The following is a 21,686-nucleotide window of genomic DNA, read 5'->3' as shown; positions in this document are numbered from 1 at the left end:
AATCAACTCTGCATTCACAAAACTGGCTTGGAAAGAAATGTTCCTTTTAAAAGCCAGTTTTGTTAATGCTCAGCCTATCAATGGCGCTCCTGCTCATCTGCACTCCGCGCTTCCTGAAAGTGACATTTTCTGAAGCTGGAGACTGCCTGGCGGTGGAGTGGTGATCTCCACTGGAGGCAACTTTGAAAGCGTTTGATAACGATTTAACCTATTGAGGTAAGAGTGCCTTCGGGGCCTCCTAGAACTGTAACAACTCATTTAGATGAATTTGTTTTGGTGCCTGGAGTGTCCCTTTAATAGTGGAGCTGCAGCATGAAATGGTCAAAGTTTATAGATCATACCGAAGTATGGCTCAGCGCACACACACAGAGATGTTGAAATGCTGTTTCTGGAATAGTAACACGCAGACGATATTTTATAACCCCCTCACACTGTGCATTGATAATGGTCTAAAATGTGACTGTTCTCCGTGGGACAGAGTTTATAGATAATATGTTCACGTTAACCTAATCACAACCATCACGTGCCTTTAACCACTAGGGATTGCTGCATAACGTGTTTTTATAATGTCGATTGGAATTTACTTTATTTCCTTGAATTTCATCTTGTGTGGTTCAATCCTGTAGCTTTTTAAACATTTGGTCTGCTGACCTGTTAATCCTTTTTCTTCAGATAATAACAATATTAGAAAATTTTAAGAAGACGGTTGCTATTGAGAACCGAGAGAGCACACCACAACAGGTTGTGGCCACTGGGACACACTGGCACAAAGACATGGACCCTCTGTTACACTGGTTAACGGATCCCCAGGTCATAATTACCAAAATGGATCAAGCCGCACTGTATGGGAATGTGCAGCAGGTACAATAAATATCTGGGAACGTGTGGAGCCATCATATATAAAGTATAACTGTAAATAGACTGCATTCTGGTATTCTGGAAAGCCACGACAGTGTGTGCAGGTCCTTCACCAGAATAGGAGAAAATGTCACATAAGAAAATAGTTTATTCTGTATGTGGTTCAGGAACCGCAATGTGTTACATTGTCTGAGAACTATGCATGAAAACAGGTACATTGAGATGTGTCCTTTTAATTCACCAGGGATTTAATGCAATCAAAGCTGCTGGCTGAAGTGCCTATTCTTGGCTTCTACAACTCAATCATCACTTAATAACCGTTAACTATTCATATTCAGATATTCTAAAGTCTTGAAATCGTAAATATAAGAAAATAAGGTATTAATGTGCAAATATATCTTTTATTGGGGATGTATGGACAAGCAGTGGCTTAGATATGGTGTATGTAAAATAAGGCACACTACCATGAGATATGAACCTATGAGTCATGTCTTTATAAGCATCACAATGGCTGTATGATTTATTTGTCCTTGTTGCGTATGCTTTGGTCTATATATTGGTTTAGCCAATTATAATCCCCCTTTCCTCCCTGCCAAAAAATTTTGTTCCCCTTGGTTTAAAACAGGGGTAGACAACTTTTGACACTCCAGTGCCAAAGTTTGCCTACTCATGGTCTAAAATATGTGAACCTGTTGTTTTCGAACCTCTTTTTTGTTGAAATAAGATTTGTCTAATTTGGTTCCTTAGGTCATCCAACTTTGCTTAGACTGTGAAAAAGCAGAGGTATTGCTACGTACATTGGATTTCACACCAGAAAATGCACAGAAGATTTTAATATTCACAAAGTCTGATGAAGAAGCTGAATTGGTTCATAATGTAAGTATCGTACATTGAATGTATGCTGGAGCCTGAGCAATGGACGTGTTTGAAATCCACAGCTCTTTGCATATATATCTTCCTAGTTAATGATGTGTAGCGCATTGTGTTGTGCCACAACTTGCCAAGTAGGATATTGCAGATTCATGCTCATCCGAATGAGTAATAAAATTGTCTGTCACAGTATTATTAAAGTAAACGGTGTGTCCGTGAATTGTACTAGGGATACAAACCGTTAATTTGTGTATTTTTCCTTGTTACCTAGTCTAGTTGAAGAAAGGCCACGGAATTCCAAATACATTCTAAAACAACTTTGTTTTTTTGTTTGTTTTGTTTTTAGGTTGTTAAAAATAATTCAATTTTCAGTCTGTTGATAAATAAAAAATTAGCTCAAAATTTCATCTATGTGCTGGAGCAGTGGAATAAATTATACAGCCGTGGAACGCATGTTGTCTTGGGTAAGCTGAGCTTGTTATGTATCTGGTGTGTTTGTGCTCATACTAGTATATGTCTCTGTTTGTGCAGTGATATGTGCATAGGTACTTCATGTACATGTGCTATGTGTGGCAATACATTCGCGTACTGTGATGTGTGTATATGGAGTAGACATGAACGTACTTGTTATTTAATAAAATACTTTAAATGATATGAATGATAATGGTGTATTCTTTATCTTCATCGCTGAAAATCCACTCTCCTTTTACCTATTATTGAGAAATACTACATTCTGTTTTGATTCACAGTTGTCACGGATGATTACGTCCCTTTCTTTGATATAATGGATGCTACATGCATAATTCATTTCAATTTCCCTGAAAATCCCAATCTGTTTGGTCTGCGTTTGTTTTCCCTCTTTAATTATATTCATAGTAAATTTGAAAAGGTAAATATTTTACTTTTATTCATTTATGGAAATGTCAAATTCTGTTTTAAATCTGCTCAAATTGCTGTCATTCCAATCAGTTCTTGACACTTTGCAAATGTTGTCTATATTATGGTTAATGTGCCCTGATCAGGTTGGAGGGGTGTAAAATACTAAAGAAGGAAGGTGTCCAGGTCTGGTATCTGATTGGTTATAGGGCTAATGTAGGCCTACTAATACTAGGGAAAGATGTTAAGAGATGGAAATAATACTGGTTAAGAGTGCCTCCATTCTACTATGTCAGTGGTTCCCAACCCAGTCCTCAAGTACCCCCTAAAAGGTCAGGATTTAGGGGTTACCTAGTTGTGTCTAAGATGTTTTTAGAAGAAGGAAAAAAACACTTTAGATACAACAGGGTAATTGTTAAATCCTGGACTGGTAGGGGGTAATTGTGGACTGGGTTGGGAACCCTTGCACTAGGGCAATATGATTATCTTGTACACTGTATATGATGGAGTATATGAGGAGCCCTCTGCTCTGCCACCTACTGCTCACTGTGCAATTCCAACTTTTACAGTTTTTAAAGTTCTATGGGTATTTGTTTCCTGTTCACATAGAGGGCAGCTGCAAGGATTGTTTGGCTTCACAGGCGTAAGTGCATTTTTTCACCCCCCGAAATGCATCTTTGACTGTGTCTCTCTGAACCCCCTTGTGTCTCTTCTCCTAGCCCCTTTGTGTGCTTCTCCCACCCCAGCCCCTTTGTGTGCTTCTCCCACCCCAGCCCCTTTGTGTGCTCCTCCCACCCCAGCCCCTTTGTGTGCTTCTCCCACCCCAGCCCCTTAGTGGGCTTCTCCCACCCCAGCCCCTTTGTGTGCTTCTCCCACCCCAGCCCCTGTGTGTGCTTCTCCCACCCCAGCCCCTTTGTGTGCTTCTCCCACCCCAGCCCCTTTGTGCGCTTCTCACCTTCCCGCATTCCCTTTGTGTGCTTTTCCCCCCCCAGGCCCCTTTGTGTGCTTATTTCCCCCCCCAGCCCCTTTGTGTGCTTATTTCCCCCCCCCAGCCCCTTTGTGTGCTTATTTCCCCCCCGGCCCCTTTGTGTGCTTATTTCCCCCTCCGGCCCCTTTGTGTGCTTATTTCCCCCTCCAGCCCCTTTGTGTGCTTATTCCCCCCCTCCAAGCCCCTTTGTGTGCTTCTTCTCCCCCCAACCCTGTTTGTGCTTATTTCACCCCAAGCCCCTTTGTGTGCTTCTCTCCCCTCCAAGCCCTTTTGTGTGCTTCGTCCACCAATAGCCTTTGTGTGCTTCTCTTCCCCCCCAAACCCCTTAGTTTGCATCTTCCCCCCCAAGCCGCTTTGTGCGCTTCTTGCCCTTAATCCCCTTTGTGTGCTTCTTTACCCCCCCCCAGCCCCTTTGTGGGCTTCTTCCCTCTCTAATCTCTTTGTGGAATTCTTCCCCCCAGCCCCTTTGTGTGCTTCTCCCACCCCAGCCCCTTAGTGGGCTTCTCCCACCCCAGCCCCTTTGTGTGCTTCTCCCACCCCAGCCCCTGTGTGTGCTTCTCCCACCCCAGCCCCTTTGTGTGCTTCTCCCACCCCAGCCCCTTTGTGCGCTTCTCACCTTCCCGCATTCCCTTTGTGTGCTTTTCCCCCCCCAGGCCCCTTTGTGTGCTTATTTCCCCCCCCAGCCCCTTTGTGTGCTTATTTCCCCCCCCAGCCCCTTTGTGTGCTTATTTCCCCCCCCCGGCCCCTTTGTGTGCTTATTTCCCCCTCCGGCCCCTTTGTGTGCTTATTTCCCCCTCCAGCCCCTTTGTGTGCTTATTCCCCCCCTCCAAGCCCCTTTGTGTGCTTCTTCTCCCCCCAACCCTGTTTGTGCTTATTTCACCCCAAGCCCCTTTGTGTGCTTCTCTCCCCTCCAAGCCCTTTTGTGTGCTTCGTCCACCAATAGCCTTTGTGTGCTTCTCTTCCCCCCCAAACCCCTTAGTTTGCATCTTCCCCCCCAAGCCGCTTTGTGCGCTTCTTGCCCTTAATCCCCTTTGTGTGCTTCTTTACCCCCCCCCCAGCCCCTTTGTGGGCTTCTTCCCTCTCTAATCTCTTTGTGGAATTCTTCCCCCAAGCCCCTTTATGGGATGCTTACCCCCGAGCCTCTTTGTGGAATTCTCCCTCCTGAGCCCCTTTGTGTTCTTCTCCCCCCCAAGCCCCTTTGTGTTCCTCTTCCCTCCAAGCCTGTTTGCATGCTTCTCCCCCCCTAGCCTCTTGGCGTGCTTCCCCCCCCCCCCAAGCCTCTTGGCGTGCTTCCCCCCCCCCAAGCCTCTTGGCGTGCTTTCCCCCCCGCGCCCCTTTGTGTGCTTATGCCCCCCCTAAGCCCCTTTGTGTGCTCCTCCCCCCAACGAGCCCCTTTGTGTGCTTCTTCCCCCCCGCCCATTTGTGTTTTTTTCCCCACCCAGCCTCTTTTGTGTGTAATATCCTCACCCAGCCTCTCTTGTGTGGCTCTTCCAATCAAGCTCCTTGTCTCTTTCTCCCCAGCCCCTCTCTGAGTTTCGTTAAATATAGTAATTCAGAACACTATAGGGCAATGTTCTGAAGGTGGATTCTAGGTCATTCTGGGTAAAAGTGTGAGCTGAGATTGAGCAGTACGCGTCTATCATGACACCGTAATGAAGCACATCTTTACAACATGTAGTGCAGCAGCGCTAAAAGGGCGCAGATCGGGCGAGTAACTTTTTTTTTTTTGTTTGTTGCTTTTTTTTGCTTTTTAGGTCAGTGATTGCTAAGATTTGCACCCCAGTTGTTTCTAAACTAATTTATTGTAGTAGCTGACATAATGGGAACAGCTGCTCAGACATATTCTGGGCACCATAGTTAGCCCATATCTGTTCTAGTTGAACATGATTACCAGAACGAGTCGTGTAACATAATATTTTATGTACTGCAGGTTGTTTACAATTGTCTAAAAACCATTCTGTATGCTGCAGGTTGCTTTGGGGGAAGCAGATTATCTAAAAGCCAGATCGGTTTTGATATTAACTGAGAAGCAGGTTCACTATGCAGTGTATATACTGCGTTACTTAGAGCGCACACGGGCTCAGATCCCTCCCGAGCTCCGTGATCTCACCCAGGCCATCTTACGGGACGAGGAACAGAGAAAATCCAGCAGACAGATTTGCCAATATGTCAAAGCTTTTGGTTCCTGCAGGTGAGGAAATGACATTGCTTGTGTTTAAAGAATATGCATTCCACATTTAATATAAATATACTAAATCTTAGTTATTAGTGCAGTCTGTAGAATGGCATGTAACATTATATCTGAACTTCTCTGCATGATACCATCTATGCACTCATCTATATAAGGTCAATAGTGCTTCCACCTAATAATCAAAGGTTGAATGCCACTGACATTAAAGGGATTCTATATTGTTAGGAATCCAAATCTGTATTCCTAACAATATGGCGCCCTTGCAGTCCTCCCTGGAGCAGATAAAGGGTTAAAGAAAAACCTTTATTTACTCACCCAATTCCAGCACCGTTCCTCGGTGCTCCAATGTCTTCAGATCGGGGTATTTAATGTGCATGTGAGCGAACCATGTGCGCATTAGGTCCCCATCCCATGAGGCTGTCCAGGACCATTTAAGGGAGTCGGGTTCCTCTAAAATCCAGAAAGTGACTATCTAATAGACAGTCACTAGAGGCAGTCTTAGTCATGCAAGGTATTTATTGCAGTTTCTCTAAAACTGCACGGTTTACATTGCAGGGTTAAGGAGAACAGGGACAGTGCACCCAGACCACTTCAATGAAATGAAATGAAGTAATCTGTGTGACTATAATGTCTCTTTAATGTTAAATGTATATTTAAAAGGTGGCAGTTCTGTGTTTTTTGTTTTTACAGGAATATATGAAGAATTTCTCTACCACACATATGCAGCAAATCTACTGTAGGTTCTTCCCATTTTTAAAAAAAAATGTTTTTTTTAAAATAAATGGTTACTTTTAAAGGCCATGATTTGTTTCAAACATACTTTGACGTCTCTTTATCTGTTTTGGAGACCTGTGTATCACTTTATATTCTAAACTCCCTTCATTGGTATTGACTATATAAAAGCGTTTGAAAATCATATTAGGAGAGCCTAAAAACATCCAATAATTGGTCAAATGATAAAATGCCTGTATATTTCTTTAATATGCCTGAATCATTTACTGTAAATCAGTTCTGTTTCTGTGTGGATTTGTTTGGGATTCTAGGAATGAAAGTAGGAAGGAAGCCAGTGTGGAGTAGAAAGGGTGAATGCTAATGTTTTTTCTCTTCTCTTCCAGTAAAGACCAGCTTACTTGCCCTGATCGTCATCACATTATTCCCAGAGTGGATCTCCTAGATGGAGCTTTGTGTTATCCAGCACCAGTCCAGTACATATCTGTAAGAAGGAACCCACTTATTGTTGGTTATTGGTGGGGGCAAGCCTGTGTCCTTACAGTAAAGCGCAATTCAGGGGGAAATGAATTGCCTCTGGGGCATTTTTCTCCTAATATGTGCTTTTGTATTATGCATCATTTACATTCTTTTATTATGGATATGTTTATTTATTTATTAGATTCTTTATTTATATCAGGTGATATACAAAGCAGTGGTTCAACATTGGAATATAGCATGAATTAAGAAACAATTTAGTATAGAAACAAAATTTCAAGTAAGATATATATATATATATATATATCCTGTTTTTTTTGTGTGTGGTTTGTTTTTATTTTATTTTTTGTTGTCCATCTTTCTTTTATTGAGGGAGATGAGCGAGAGAAATACAAGATAGGAATATCACATGACAGCACCATTTTATATTAATTAAGTAAAATAGGAACATGCTAAACTGTTGTGTCATGACTATGAACAGATGTAAAGAAGTTAATGCATACGGTAATATGGTAAAATCACAGTCTGCTTATATACTTCTATATAATCCGTCTCGCTTTCTTTTTTTGTGATGTAAATTAATCTGGCTAGTCTAACTAGGCACAACAAGCCTACATAGTAATGCTTAACAAATAACAGGTAGTTCTGCACAGTTTAAAGTGTAGATTAAAGGGTGAGACTTACACAGTACAATTTAAGTGACAAAGTAGGCTATGTGATTGCATGCTCTCTGTACTGTGAATTGGTATTGTACTGCATTTAGTGAATCGATATAGGCAAGATTAAATGACAGGCATGTTATGCATTATAAAAGAAGGTGTATGAGATCAGGCAAAATTAGGCTGATAAACAAGCTATGGATCTTAAAATCAGGTTAATAACATGCTAGATTAACCACCATCTCCCTGGAGCCTGTCAGAATTACACTATGCAAAAAGACTACAAAAAGAGTGTGGGTGCCCAATAGAGAATAATCAGCTTGGACAGTTCAGATTGGGTCCCAAAAGGCTCTCGGCTGGGAGCGTTATCTAGCGGGACTGCGGGATAGAGAGTCAACAGTCAGCTGATACCCCTGCTGGGTATGGTGGCACCTTGGGCCGGGAGAGTCCACTGGAGGACAGTGAGCACTAGAGGCTGCCCTCCAGCCCCAGGTCGGTATGAAGGCCAGCACCTGCGGTTCACAGACTCGGTATCTCGTTGAGGCCGGGTCGTCCCTCTGTCTGGCGCCATGGAGAGCTTGGATGTTCTGCCGCCGCCATCGATGGTCGGGCTTCCGACGGTGTGGTCGTTGCCATGGAGGCTTTCTCTGACTGGTTTTCGGCCTGGGAAGGCGTTAAGGGCGGATAGTGTTAACTGCTCTACGGGGTTCGCCCTGTGGGGACCTCCCCCAGCTCCTTTCTTCGTCCCCCTGCACCACTCTCTCAGGATTAGGCTGTTGTCTGCTGCGGTGCTCCAATCGCTCCCAGAAATTCTCTCCAGTTGCTCAATGTAGTGCTCCACCGGGTTGTTGCCCTGGCCGCTATGGTGTGTTAGCGCAGGCTTCTGCTATTGGGAGGCGGACACCGTCTTGAGTGGCCTGCTGGCCGTGTCACTCTGGCTGTAGGGTGTTTCCGGAGCTTGATTAGCAGTTTGCCCTGGGTTGGTGGGGACCGGGATAACCCCCACCGGTCCAAAGGGGGAGGAAACGGGGGCCCGTGCTGGAGTTGTGACGTGGTGTGGCTGTGAGAGAGCGGCCGTGTCTCCCGCGGCTTCTCTGCTTGTCACGCTGTGGACCAGGCCGCAATGCGGGGCCCCGGTTTCTGCAGGTGGAAATTCAAAATTCGGGTACCGATTTGTGCCGCTTCGATTGCAGGTCAGCCTCCCATCTCAGATAAATTGTACCTGGCGTGGTAAGTCACTGTTAGGGCTTAGATTGTTCCCATTGCTACCGGAGCTATTAGCAATTGCGTCCAGCCATCTTGGCTGTCAGGCCCCACCCCTCGTTTTTTTGTTTTTTTTAATAACATAAATATGAAAAACGTTGTACAAAGAGGCAATTAGAGGGCTTTACTTGGATAGGTACCTCTAACCAAAGGGAGCAAAGGGGTGTGGGCGGGGAGGTGATAAAATGTTCATCTGTAAAGGTGATCAGTGGTAACGTGGGTTTAAGCAACAAGGAGCCTGATATTAAACTCTACCAGCCAAGGCTAAAGTAGAAATAAAGATAAATTTAAAGGGACACTCCGGCACCCAGACCACTTCTGCCCATTGGAGTGGTCTGGGTGCCAACTCCCACCACCCTTAAACCTGCAAGTGTAATTATTGCAGTTTTCATAAACTGCAATATTTACCTGGCAGGGTTAAGTCCTCCTCTAGTGGCTTTCTACTAGACAGCCACTAGAGGGCACTTCCATGTTCATAGAACACGAAATGTGTGTTATAACGACGCTGGACTGGACGTCGTCACGTTATGTGAGGACCTCCAGCGTCGCCAAAATCCCCAGAGGAAAGCATTATTTAATGCTTTCCTATGGGGAGGTCTAATGCGCGTGTGCGGCATTATGTCTCCCCAGCCGCGCATGCGCAATATATCTCCACGGCCGCGCATGCTCAATAGGACGTCAGCCAGCGGGGGAGTTGTGTGGGCGGACCCTGACTCAGCGCCAAGGGACATCGGCGCTGAGTAAGTCACTGAAGGGGTTTTAACCCCTTCAGCAACTTGGGGTAGGAGGAAGAGGGGACCTGCAGTGCCAGGAAAACGGTTTGTTTTCCTGGCATTGGAGAGTCCCTTTGAGTACATTTGATTTTATTTCATTTTTAAAAAACCCTCCTTCTTTAAAAAAATAAAATAAAAAGAAGTTGCACCTGCGCTTGAGTTAATGCAGCGCCGATGGGTGGTAAGGAAATGTTACCATCAACAAAGATACATAAGTGGGCGGTAGGTATTAAAAGATTGACTACCCTGCATTAACCAAAGCACAAATACATTTGTATGTGTTTTCTACTTACAGGTGATACCTTTAGGTATTGTGGATGCTACTCGCTTCTTTGGGCGCATAGTAACGAAAGAAGACGCATATGAGAAACTTGTTGAAGAACTGGCTGAGTATTATTCCTTCGACAGTAACAAAATAACCAACCAAAATGTGGAGAATTCAGGCCTGTATGCACTGCAGGAGGGATCTGTCTACCACAGGTAAATTTACAGTAAAGCATAGGACTGTCCTGTGTTCAGTCAGGTCTTTAATGGCGCCCAGTGCTTCTCACTAGAATCAAGAATATACAATATACACGTGTTCACAGGCATAATGCACACATCTTAAGGTTCATCCAAGAGACATCATAGTACTGAAAAGAAGTGTGTACCCTCATACCAAATTAAATATAACATTGGGAAAATACTAAATAAAAATTATAACATTTTCCTTAAACATAATTTACTGATCTAATGAAATGCAAAGATCTATAGAAGGTTACAGTCAAACTACCTTGTTGTCAAACAAACAGGTGGCTAATGTCAATTTTGTGCATATTTCTATACACCGAGGGGCATTCATTGGCTAAGAGAAATTAGCTGACACTCTCAGCCAATGAATGCCCGGCAGGATCGGCATCTGTCTTCTGCACCTCTGGGTAAGCCAGATGTTGCAATCCTGATACAGTGTGAACCGGCGGGGAAACCGTTAAGAAGACAAAATGTTGTAAAATAATTTGCCCCATTATCAGAGAACAGCACCAGAGGAGATATAAGAGGGGCTAAGATTGTTCAGTGCTTTATAGGTATGGGTTAGCACTTTGAATTGACTCCTATAGGATACAGGAAGCCAATGTAAGGACTGGTAGAGGGGTGAGGTGTGAGAGGACCGACTAGAGAAGAAAATCAGTCTGGCAGCAGCATTCATTACAGACTGTAGCGGGGCAATACGGCTATTGGGAAAACCAATTAGGAGAGAGTTACAATGGTCCATGCGAGAGATTACTAGCGCATGGACAAGCTCCTTAGTAGCATCTTGTATAAAAAAGGGGCGCGTGCAGGCAATGTTTTTAAGGTGGGATTGGCATGATTTGACAACAGACTGGATGTGAGGCCAGGATCAAAAGTAACACCAAGTTATTTCTGATATGGGCCATGAAATGTCAATTCCTTCATATGTATTATGTAGAAAATGGAGCACTTTGTTTTGCAGATTTTTATTTGCTTTCTGCTCACTATGTCTAACCTGTCATTTGTGTAAATATACCAATTTGCATTGTTCTCTGATACACAGCTTCCATTTCGTTTCCTCAAAGGGTCCAAGTCCTGCACAGCACACAGCAGGACGGTGTATTAACTGCTCGTGTAAAATACATTGATCATGGAAAAAACAGTGAGGTCTACTGTCGCCAGTTATTACATCTCCCTCTGAGTGTCCAGAATATCCCACCCCAGGCTGCAGAATTCATTGTTTGCCGAGTTAAACCGATTGACAATGAAACTGAATGGGATCCTAAAGTAAGCAATCCATTTCTTTAATTTAAGAGATATTTTAGTGACTGGAAAAAGAATCGATAGGTGTGGGAATTGTCTCCTGTACAATTCTTATTACTCAATGCTTGCCTCAGGTCATGGTGGCTTTGTAGGATGCATATAAACAATGTTGTTTAGATATATATCATAATCCTAGTATACATTTGGGATTTAGTGTTCGCTCTTCTTTTTTTTTTATTCTTTATTTTTGTTGTGCTCAGTAGAGCAGTCAAGCGTGCAGTGCTGCAGCAACAGTTACAAACATATTGCGATACACATTAGGACAGTTACAAACATATCCGGATACACATTAGGACAGTTACAAACATATCCGGATACACATTAGGACAGTTACAAAGGAGGTGGGGGGGTGGGGGGGGGGGGGAGACAACGACTGTGACAGGGAAGGGTTGGTAGAGGCCTGTGACAGTGCAGGGGTGGTAGAGGGGATAGGGCATGGGGTGGTAGGGGAGCTGGTGTGGGAGCTGGTAGGGGGCAATGACGTGGTGGGGTACAGAGGGTGGCTGGGGCAGAGGCTGTAAGGGGGGCTGTGACAGGGCAGGTGGTGGTAGGTGGGCTGTGATGGGGTGGGGAGCTGAGCCTGTGACAGGGCATGGGATCATAAATACCTTTATTATAAACTGATTCCTTGGTGGTCCGGTGAGCAGGCTGTATCCCTGGTGGTCCGGTGGGCTCCCTATCCGGTCTGCAGCTCCAACGGGGTGCAGAGCTGCAGACCACGAGCGTTGCCGTGTTAACCTATGGCAACGCTCTGATTGGCTCAGATCGCAAGACGTCTAAGTTTGCAGCTCTGCACCCAGCAGAGCTGCAGACTAGAGGCAACTATCTCCCAGGCAGGCGGTGTGGAGGGTCCGCTGGGCCCTCTCCTGCGTTGGGCCCTCAGTCTCTGACACTGCCCTAAGGCGATTTAGGCGGCCGCCTAAATCTCCTAATTAAAGAGCTGCCTCTGGATTGGAGTATCGTGGCAGTGAAAAATCAGAGGATTTACAAGGGGCAGTGAAAGTAGCTTCTCTGGGCAGAATATAACACGTGTGCAATGCGAATTTCATTAGATTGCATACACAGGGATTTTAGGAGATCTGTTTTTATTCATCAAACTAGAGATTATAAGGCATATCTAAACAAAAAATTAAATACACAACTTTACTTAAGTAGAAGAGTAATAACAATGTGATTTTATCTATTGTAATGGTAACAAGGTATTTACAAAATCTACACTAAACTGCATTGTAAGATGGTGGAACGCTGGCTGATGCCTTGCTGCAGGTAATGAGAGACTCGGCAGAAGGTCTTTGTGGTGGGTCGCCTTCAACTAGTGCAGGTCTGACCATTTAAATCCTTTTAGCATTTTTATTTTTATAACCTTTAATCGGCACTCTCGACATCTGCAAAGACCCCTGACTGACGCAGTGACATTGCCACTCGGGGTCTTGGGGGGGGAGGGAGGGGGGGGGGGGGACGACAGCTGAAAAAGTCTAAATGTTGACAATAACCCTGATTTTCATCGGGGGTTGAATAATTTTTATTATAACTGTATATTTTAGGGAGGTATTTTTCCTATATTACTGTCTGATAATATAGCTGCAAATAGGCTAATATTTTTCAATCCAAAAGTTCTCGGTGGTGATGGGGTTAACCATTGTATGTAGAAACAAATTCCTTCTTTTGGAGGGGCTTGTAACAAAAAGTCAAGTGGAAAGTACTATATTCTTTTACTTTGTGTGTCATGTGTGCATTTTGGCATTATGGTCTTTTATTATTTTCGTATATAATATAGTGTTGGTGTAATAATTTCATAATATAACCTATTTACTTCCCCAATATAATTAACCGTGGTATCTTCTTTTTTTTGTGATAGGTGAACAGGATTATTAGTAAGCATATTAAAGAAAAACTACATTCGGCAAAAGTTGTTCTCAGACTTGAAAACACGTATTGGCTCGATCCCATGGTAAGACTTTTATTAAAATAGAACGTACATGTGAGGGGTTTACTTGCTAAATAGCGTCAACAGAAATCCAAAATTCTGCTGCACTCTTTAGTAAATAAACTCATTATACTGAAAATCTCTTGTTTGCAGATAGATTTAAAAAATAGGATTTTAATTCAACTTGATTGGATTGTTTTTAAATCCTGCAATTAAATAACCTGTTTTTTTGCTTGTGACCAACCCCTGTTAACCCCTTAAGGACACAACCTCTGGAATAAAAGGGAATCATGACATATCACACATGTCATGTGTCCTTAAGGGGTTAAAGAAGCATTTTAAGCATAAAAATATACATTATATCACATATTGCATGTGTGGCAGTTACAGCTCTCAGCCAGTTGGATTCTAATTAAAGGGACACTCCAGGCACCCAGACCACTTCTGCTCATTGGAGTGGTCTGGGTGCCAACTCCCACTACCCTTAACCCTGCAAGTGTAATTATTGCAGTTTTTCATAAACTGCAATATTTACATTGCAGGGTTAACTCCACCTCTAGTGGCTGTCTATTAGACAGCCACTAGAGGTCACTTCCTGGGTTCTAGCACAGGTTTCCTGTGCTAGAGCGTCGCTGGACGTCCTCACGCTGTGTGAGGACCTCCAGCGTCGCTCAAAACCCCATAGGAAAGCATTGAAATGATTTTTCAATGCTTTCCTATGGGGAGACGTAATGCGCATGCGCGGAATTTCCGCGCATGCGCATTAGGTCTCCTCGGCCGGTGAGCGAGATTAGTCTCGCCCACCGGCCGACGTAATCACTAGGAGGAGCGTCGCGGAGGCGGAGACAGCGGCGAGGGACATCGCCGCTGTCCCAGGTAAGTCACTGAAGGGGTTTTCACCCCTTCAGTAACCGGGGATTGGTGGGTGGGAGGGAGAGGGACCCTCCAGTGCCAGAAAAACGGATCGTTTTTCTGGCACTGGAGTTTCCCTTTAAGGTAAAGTAGTATTGGTGCTTAGTGTCTCTGTAGCTGTAAGCACCATAATTATTACAGCTCATAGTACTAGCTATGCAGTTTTGAGTGCCACTCTAATCTGCCAGAAAACATGGTGGTAGCATTTAACCCCTTAAGGACACATGACATGTGTGACATGTCATGATTCCCTTTTATTCCAGAAGTTTGGTCCTTAAGGGGTTAAAGACCCATATTCACTAGCCTATACAATGAACTATAGTGGTTACAGTGCTTAGTAACTCTTTAACGTGTCTGGCACGCAGAGAGGTAATTTGCTCTTCTATCTCGAGTACTGATGCCTCCTTGACAATAACAAATACTAATTGATGCACAAACACATCTCGATCAATGATTCACTCATAAGGAGGGATAGACAGATGTTCTGTTCCAGAACGTAGACTGACTTTGCCATTGTTGGAGAACCAGCAATGCTTCCATCTTAGTCTGACATATGCCTGGACCAATAATTAACAAGAGATTACCAATATGCAAGTTGGAGAAGGGGAGGCAAAGGGATCTGTTGTTTGGTTCCCTATCAAAGGGATATTTTGATGTCTTAAAACAATTACCAGATTTCATAAAAGACAGACACCTCTCTTTTGTAGGTCCAAGTGAGCAGACTACCAGGTTTATCAACCTATATCAACGAGCTCAATGTACGCCATGAGATCTTGTTTACTGGATTGGGAACTGATAATCCCAAGCACATAGAGCAGCTGAAATCACTGGTGGAAAATGCAATAAAACCAGCCGAGTCAGACACCAGGTGGGTATCTAATCAACTCTTAATTCCTGGAAATGGTCTAATGAGGCAGCAAGAAATATCATTGAGATGCTTACATTCAAGGTAAATATTGTCATCTATTTTTACTTTTCAACTGTGAAACTTTCAGGGTTCCTAATGAACAGGAACAGGTTGCTGAAAAAAACAGCGGCTGCCCTTCCAATCCAGAAACCAATTGCAGCCGACCTTCCAATCCAGAAACCAATAACGGACATCCATCCAATCTAGAAACCAGTAACAGCCGCCCATCCAATCCTGAAACCAGTAACGGCCGCCTATCCATTCCAGAAACCAGTAACGGCCGCCTATCCATTCCAGAAACCAGTAACGGCCGCCTATCCATTCCAGAAACCAGTAACGGCCGCCTATCCATTCCAGAAACCAGTAACGGCCGCCTATCCATTCCAGAAACCAATAACGGCCGCTCTTCCAATTCAGAAACCAATCACGGCCGCTCTTCCAATTCAGAAACCAATCACGGCCGCTCTTCCAATTCAGAAACCAATCACGGTCACACTTCTAATCCAGAAATCAATAACGGCTGCCCTTCCACTTGGCCTGTGTCAGAGACCGTGATTTGTGATCTGGACAATGACCGGTGTGCACCAGAGAGCCAGCATTATGGTGAGTTTAGGATTTTTCATTTCCTGTGTGATGGTCTTTGTAGAACTAAATGGATGTCTTTTTTTTCCCACCATTCGATCTTTATTATTTATATCATTATTTTAAAAATGATGCTTCAATGATGAGTAAAATGTTTGTAATGAATTGTAAACTAACATTTTATACAGAATGTGCTACCATTTATTTGACTGGGGAATACAGCTGTTTGTGCTACTCACTTATTTTTCTGTATAAATACCTTTCTCATCCTTACTAGGTGCACTGCATTTGTGTTATAAAATTGTTCCCCACAAGTTTGAAAACCTCCTGATTGCTGATAACTGGTACCGATATTCTGTACATTAAAATTTTTAATCAAGTAACACAATTTCTACACTAATCTGGCATGAACTGAATATGCTGTCAGAAGTCACACTCAAATCACTCACAGCCAGTAAAGGCTGGGATCACTGTTACTAATAGGAGTGTGATTAGTGACAGCAATCACACCTCCGTCATCCAGACCAGTACATTACAGTAGATTATTCACGGTCTCAACTCGCTGACTTCCGCTGAGCTCGAGAAAGAGGCGATGTGAGGTCACAACGTGCTGCTTCATTGGCTGGCGTGTGGTGACTGGGAGAGGTAACTTATTAATAATATAAATAAATTACACGGCTGATTATCGGTAAAATGCTGGATATCGTCTCTAATCATATAATTGGTCTATCCATTGACCAGAGTATAATATTCTTCCTAGAATATAGTGGATATAGTGCCAGGAATGCCCTGCGGTTGTCCCACTGTTAAGCTATTGGAAAGTGGCTTGACTCTTAACATTTACCTGGATCCCCAGGCCACCCACAGTCTGGCTCCTCTTAATAGATATTGATAAAGTTTTACTTTGACATTAGTAATAACAAGGAGTTCCTCTTTGGCAGCTGACACTCCTCAGCCAATGAATTCCATCCACAGCGAGACATAATGGACACAACTGGGATAAGCTGCTCAACCAATTTGTATTCAGCACGAAGTCCCTGCCCACAGCCTAGTTGAGCTGTTTTTATAGAAATTGTATATTTATTTTGAAGACATATAAAAAACGCTGTATACAGAACTAACTACAATAGTAGAGTGTAGAAGAACGTGTGAATACTAAAAGCAGCATATTCTTGCAGTGACGTCTGTCTGATAGTCTGTCAATTAGTCATCCCTGCTCTGTATAACATAGTGGAGATCCATGTCCGTGCTGCATGAATAGACAGTTACTATAAATGGTCCAGATTAACACTATAAATGGTCCAGATTGTTAATATTATATTTAATTCCACATATCTTATTTTTTTATATCAGACAGTGGGGGTGATGTATGTGAATTCCATCGAGATCCACAGACTACATCTATAGTTGAAGGGTAGGTAGACCATGAAACTCATATAATGTTTGAATAGCGCCATACAAGTCTTCACCTCGGGGTTCCGATATCTTTTGTATTGGCACGCCAGCATGGGGGAGGCACTCACATGTCTAATGCAGACTTGTTCTTTGCTTTTATTCTGAAGCTTGCATCCAGAAGTGAAATGGTTTGATAAAGGAGAATCTGTTGTCCTGACTGTGAAACTGCGAGATATAACTAATCATAACTGTGTGTTTTATGATGACAGAGTTTTATTTAGGTAAGTAGAGCAGCCATTACCAAACAAACAACATCAATGTCCCAATGGTAGTGTACCAAAACTGCACATCAACATGGATGTAAGACATACTTGCAAAACTGTCAGTTCACATTTATGAAATTAGCCACACTTGCTTACATTCATACAAAACACACAAATGCACACTTAACCTGCATCCATAGGTACATACTAAAACTAACACATCCACACACTGACATACATTCAGTTTTCATATCCGTCATGTACTCCTGGTCCCTGAGGAAGGAGTGGAGAGGTTCTGGGTAACTGTCCCAGGATTCCAGTGTTGGGTGAGCAGGATAAATGTGCACTGTCCAGCACAGCAGGACAATCTGAGAGGCTGTGGGTGCGAGAATGACGTCACATGCTACCGCCTGCTTCCGCTGACATATGCACTAGTGTGGGATCTGCGATAAAATGACTCTCACAGACATCCTGAGTGCACTGCTTGGCTCCCATGCATGCATGTGGTCATTGAGGGTCATCTACTAATCAGTGATTCTTATTTAATTTTGACAGTGGAGTGTCCCTAATAATACTGACTATATCTGCATCTTAGATGATTCAGACAGATTTGGGTGTGTTTGATTCAAATTGTTAGTGATAGATCAGTTAGAAGGTATCCGGTAGATTCCTGGCAATTGGTACCAGCAATGACTGTAATATAACCTCCACTCACACCCCATCACAGGTTCCCTAATAAGCTGCTTGCTTATTAATGTCCAAATTCATGAATATTTGGGGACAATGGGATGATGGTTTTCTTGTTGAGGGATATCCCAGGTCAGGTACAGTTCAAGTTGTGTGTGCACAATGTATTTACAATTGCTACCCTTAAGCTTCCCAATGGATTAAAACGGACAGTTTTCGGATTGACACTAATGCGATCTGCTTTCACCACGGAGAGTACAATCCTCACTACCCTAATCATCTGATTGCCCTGTACCAGACTCTTGTTTTTTTGCCTATTTGGGCTAGGTATTTTGTGCAGTTGAACTTGTTGTTGTTGTTGTTGTTGTTGTTGTTGTTGTTGTTTTATGTATATTTCATTGTGTTTATTGTTTTTGTTGTTTTCTCCATTTTATAATTTTAATTAAATTTTGCATGGCAAATAAACTGCTTGCTATGTGGCCAAGACCCCTTTCTGGCTGTTTCATGTGGTGTAACGTTCACTTTATTGCAGTTGCCATGCTGGAGGGAAGTACTATTCAGCAGATTTGGAGCTCAGCCATGAGATCCTAAAAGAGAAATCGGCTTGCCAGATTAAAAATGGAGAACCTGTGATTTCTTTATGGAAAACCCAGCCGGGAAAGTGGACCATCCTGCTTAAACATAAGGTAGGTTGTTGAATGTGCTATTTTACTCTGCTTGTCTGCTTTAATGTCACAATCATTGATGTATCTTTCACGCCTGTCTTTTAAGTGTCCAAACGTCAGCTTTGACTTTGACCACTGGGAGGATACGGAGGAGAACAGATGGCTGCCTCGGTGTAAGTATTTCCACTCTCTGGCATTTTACGGAGGTTAACCCATTGTGTGCCACGCAGGTTGACGTCCTCTTTGAATTGGAAAAGGAAACAGTCACTATTGTGGGTTTGGTATAAAAGTGTTTCTGTGAGAAAAGGGACGTACAGAAATACAAAGCTATGCTCCACTTGTCACAAAAAAACAAACACAAGTTAGATGCAAAAGTGCCATTCTTAGATCATGTTTATAGCACTCCAGCTCTCCGCAGTCCTGGATTTAGATTATATGTATATAGCCTAAGAAAAGTTGTACATTTCAGCATGAAAGGCCACAAATGTGCCCCATTTAGACCTCTTTATACACACGATACAGGGTGGCTAAACAGGTCAATACTTGTGTTAGATTTCAACATTCATACATAACCCTCTGTGTGTAAAGAGCAATGTAACTGTTTTCCTTTTATTTTCCAGTTTCCAAAGGTCCCCAAAATAGCTACACCATCCTACGAGGAGAAGTAGAATCCTCTGACTTCAGTGAATCTGACAGTGATTAAATCAGAAGCATGACTGTCCTTTGTCTTCCGTCAGCTGGTTGTGATTGTGCCAATATGTAAATGATGTTCAACCGGTCATCGTCCAAGGAAACTTACATGACCTGTACTATAGTTACTGTGCTTTTGTGAAATAATCTACACCCAGACACCAGGCAGGGTGTACTAAAGATAATGCTCAAGTTCTGCTTTGGCATTGGGACACCTGATGACATGGTAACGTAAATATGGCATCCAGTGTCACTTTGTAAGTAAATCTTATGTTCTATCTAGAGGAATTCTAGAGACCTAGATTGCAGAAAAAATAGCATATTAAGGGGTATTTACTAAAAACCCTAGAAGTAGACACTTTTTTTTTTAGTCTTACTTACCCTGTTAAAAAAGGGCCTCCAAATCAGAATCAAGACGTTTACCATATTTGTATTATCAATGTATTTAATTGGTAAATCTCCACTGTTTTGGGTTGTAGACACTTACGTTTATTGTCCTAAATCTCCGTAAACAGAATCAGAGTTTGACTTTGTGGATTTCTGAATGTAAGCTTGTGCAATAATATTGTTTAAGCAGAATTTCTTATAAAGAAGGTACTATGCAAATGCCATTGTTTTCCCTGTGGTTCTGTAACCTCTGACGATACATTTAATTTGTAGAGATTCTATTTAGTCTATAAAATGTTTGTTTTAAGTGAAACATTTTAAGCACTATACTCAGTACAGCTCAAAGTGTATTGTTTATAGTGCAGAATGTGGGAAACAGAGCATACAATCTGTTTGTTAGTGGTTTGAAAAAGTCTGGGGTTTGTCAGGCACCTTCACATTAGCTCATCCAACTAAAGTTGGGTTGAAAAAAACTTTAACAAAGATCTGGACTAACTTTTTGTCCTGAGAGAATTCGACTCACCACCCTCCAGCTTCATTTAATGCTGGATGGTTTTGTCAAACAAATGGAAATGTTTTGACATAAATTGAGGGAACCACATTCACATACTCCATAGAACCATAACCACTTCAATTATCTTAATTGGTTATGGTGTTTGGATTAACGTGCAGACACAAAGCTAAATAATCTTGCCTCTGAGTAAAGATGCATTTTTGTTTTACTCTAAACAAAACAAAATAGTCAATTTAAATTTCCAGAAGCAAACGTTACATTAATCGAAAAAAATAAATAATATTTTAACGTTTGCTATTGGGTAGAGACAAATTCTACCCCTGCAGCAGCTATTATTACAGTCAGCTTATTTTAATGTGAAGGGGTTCATTCAGAAAACAGTGAATTAAAAATGTAGGTTAAAACTGCCAAACTGTGACTATAAGCATAGGTTAACCCCTTAAGGACACATGACGTGTGACATGTCATGATTCCCTTTTATTCCAGAAGTTTGGTCCTTAAGGGGTTAAACATATGTCTGATCCCTGCATAATAGACTAGAGATCAGCGCTCAGAGCATTTTCAATATCAAGTCCATTCAACCTGGACAGTAATGACTGTAATTTTGGATCAAAAGGGGACATTTCCTGATTGCTGGGGAGAGCCTTAATTTTTGTCAGACTGCTCCCAAACACTTTATCAACCCAAAAGGGGGGGGGGGGGGGAGGAGGGGGTGGTGGAGCAGGGGGTTAGAGTTGTGCCCGTAAAGTCTTGGCATCATAAACATTAATCTGTTGTGATTGGAGGATGCGGCCTATCAGACTATATAGTGTTCATTTAACATGTTTTATTTTTCTGTCTACAAAACCAGGCTCCTTAATACAGTAAAATGCAGAATATTCAAATCTTAAAACATGTCATGCCTTATCCATGATGGGGAACTTTCCTGAAAAAAAACAAACATTTTATTTTGTAGTAGCATGTATGAATATATATATTACTTGGCAGAGTTTTAGTGGCCACAGTCACTGATGTTTTGATAACTGATTAACCCCTCAAGGACACATGACATTCCCTTTTATTCCAGAAGTTAAGGGGTTAAAGGAACACTATAGTGTCAGGAATTCAATAATGTATTCCTGAAACTATAGACCTAAATGCACCATTGAGCTTTCCACTCTGTTAAAAAGTTCCTTTAGTCACCTTTTTCCAGCGCCACACAAGTCTCATGACTTGCCCCACCCTCGCTTTTTTTCTCTGAAAAGGCAGTGTTTACATTAAA

General features: G+C 42.6%; 1 protein-coding gene across 1 annotated transcript in view; it reads left to right on the top strand.

Moving 5' to 3' along the window:
• The window catches only part of TDRD12 (tudor domain containing 12), a 53,489-nt gene extending 33,614 nt beyond the window's left edge, over window positions 1-19,875 (top strand). The window contains exons 18-33 of the mRNA XM_063437460.1: window positions 673-861; window positions 1,606-1,734; window positions 2,075-2,192; window positions 2,478-2,617; window positions 5,563-5,783; window positions 6,899-6,998; window positions 9,980-10,164; window positions 11,259-11,460; window positions 13,355-13,447; window positions 15,043-15,203; window positions 15,331-15,845; window positions 17,178-17,238; window positions 17,387-17,500; window positions 18,702-18,855; window positions 18,941-19,007; window positions 19,455-19,875. Coding sequence (XP_063293530.1) covers window positions 673-861; window positions 1,606-1,734; window positions 2,075-2,192; window positions 2,478-2,617; window positions 5,563-5,783; window positions 6,899-6,998; window positions 9,980-10,164; window positions 11,259-11,460; window positions 13,355-13,447; window positions 15,043-15,203; window positions 15,331-15,845; window positions 17,178-17,238; window positions 17,387-17,500; window positions 18,702-18,855; window positions 18,941-19,007; window positions 19,455-19,537 — 2,532 coding nt within the window. The 3' untranslated portion in view covers window positions 19,538-19,875. The remainder of the gene's footprint in view (window positions 1-672; window positions 862-1,605; window positions 1,735-2,074; window positions 2,193-2,477; window positions 2,618-5,562; window positions 5,784-6,898; window positions 6,999-9,979; window positions 10,165-11,258; window positions 11,461-13,354; window positions 13,448-15,042; window positions 15,204-15,330; window positions 15,846-17,177; window positions 17,239-17,386; window positions 17,501-18,701; window positions 18,856-18,940; window positions 19,008-19,454) is intronic.
• The last annotated feature ends 1,811 nt before the right edge of the window (window positions 19,876-21,686 follow it).

This window comes from Pelobates fuscus, chromosome 12, assembly GCF_036172605.1.
Source record: "Pelobates fuscus isolate aPelFus1 chromosome 12, aPelFus1.pri, whole genome shotgun sequence".
In the NCBI taxonomy this organism is placed as follows: domain Eukaryota; kingdom Metazoa; phylum Chordata; class Amphibia; order Anura; family Pelobatidae; genus Pelobates; species Pelobates fuscus.
This window is presented reverse-complemented; position numbering and strand designations above follow the sequence as displayed.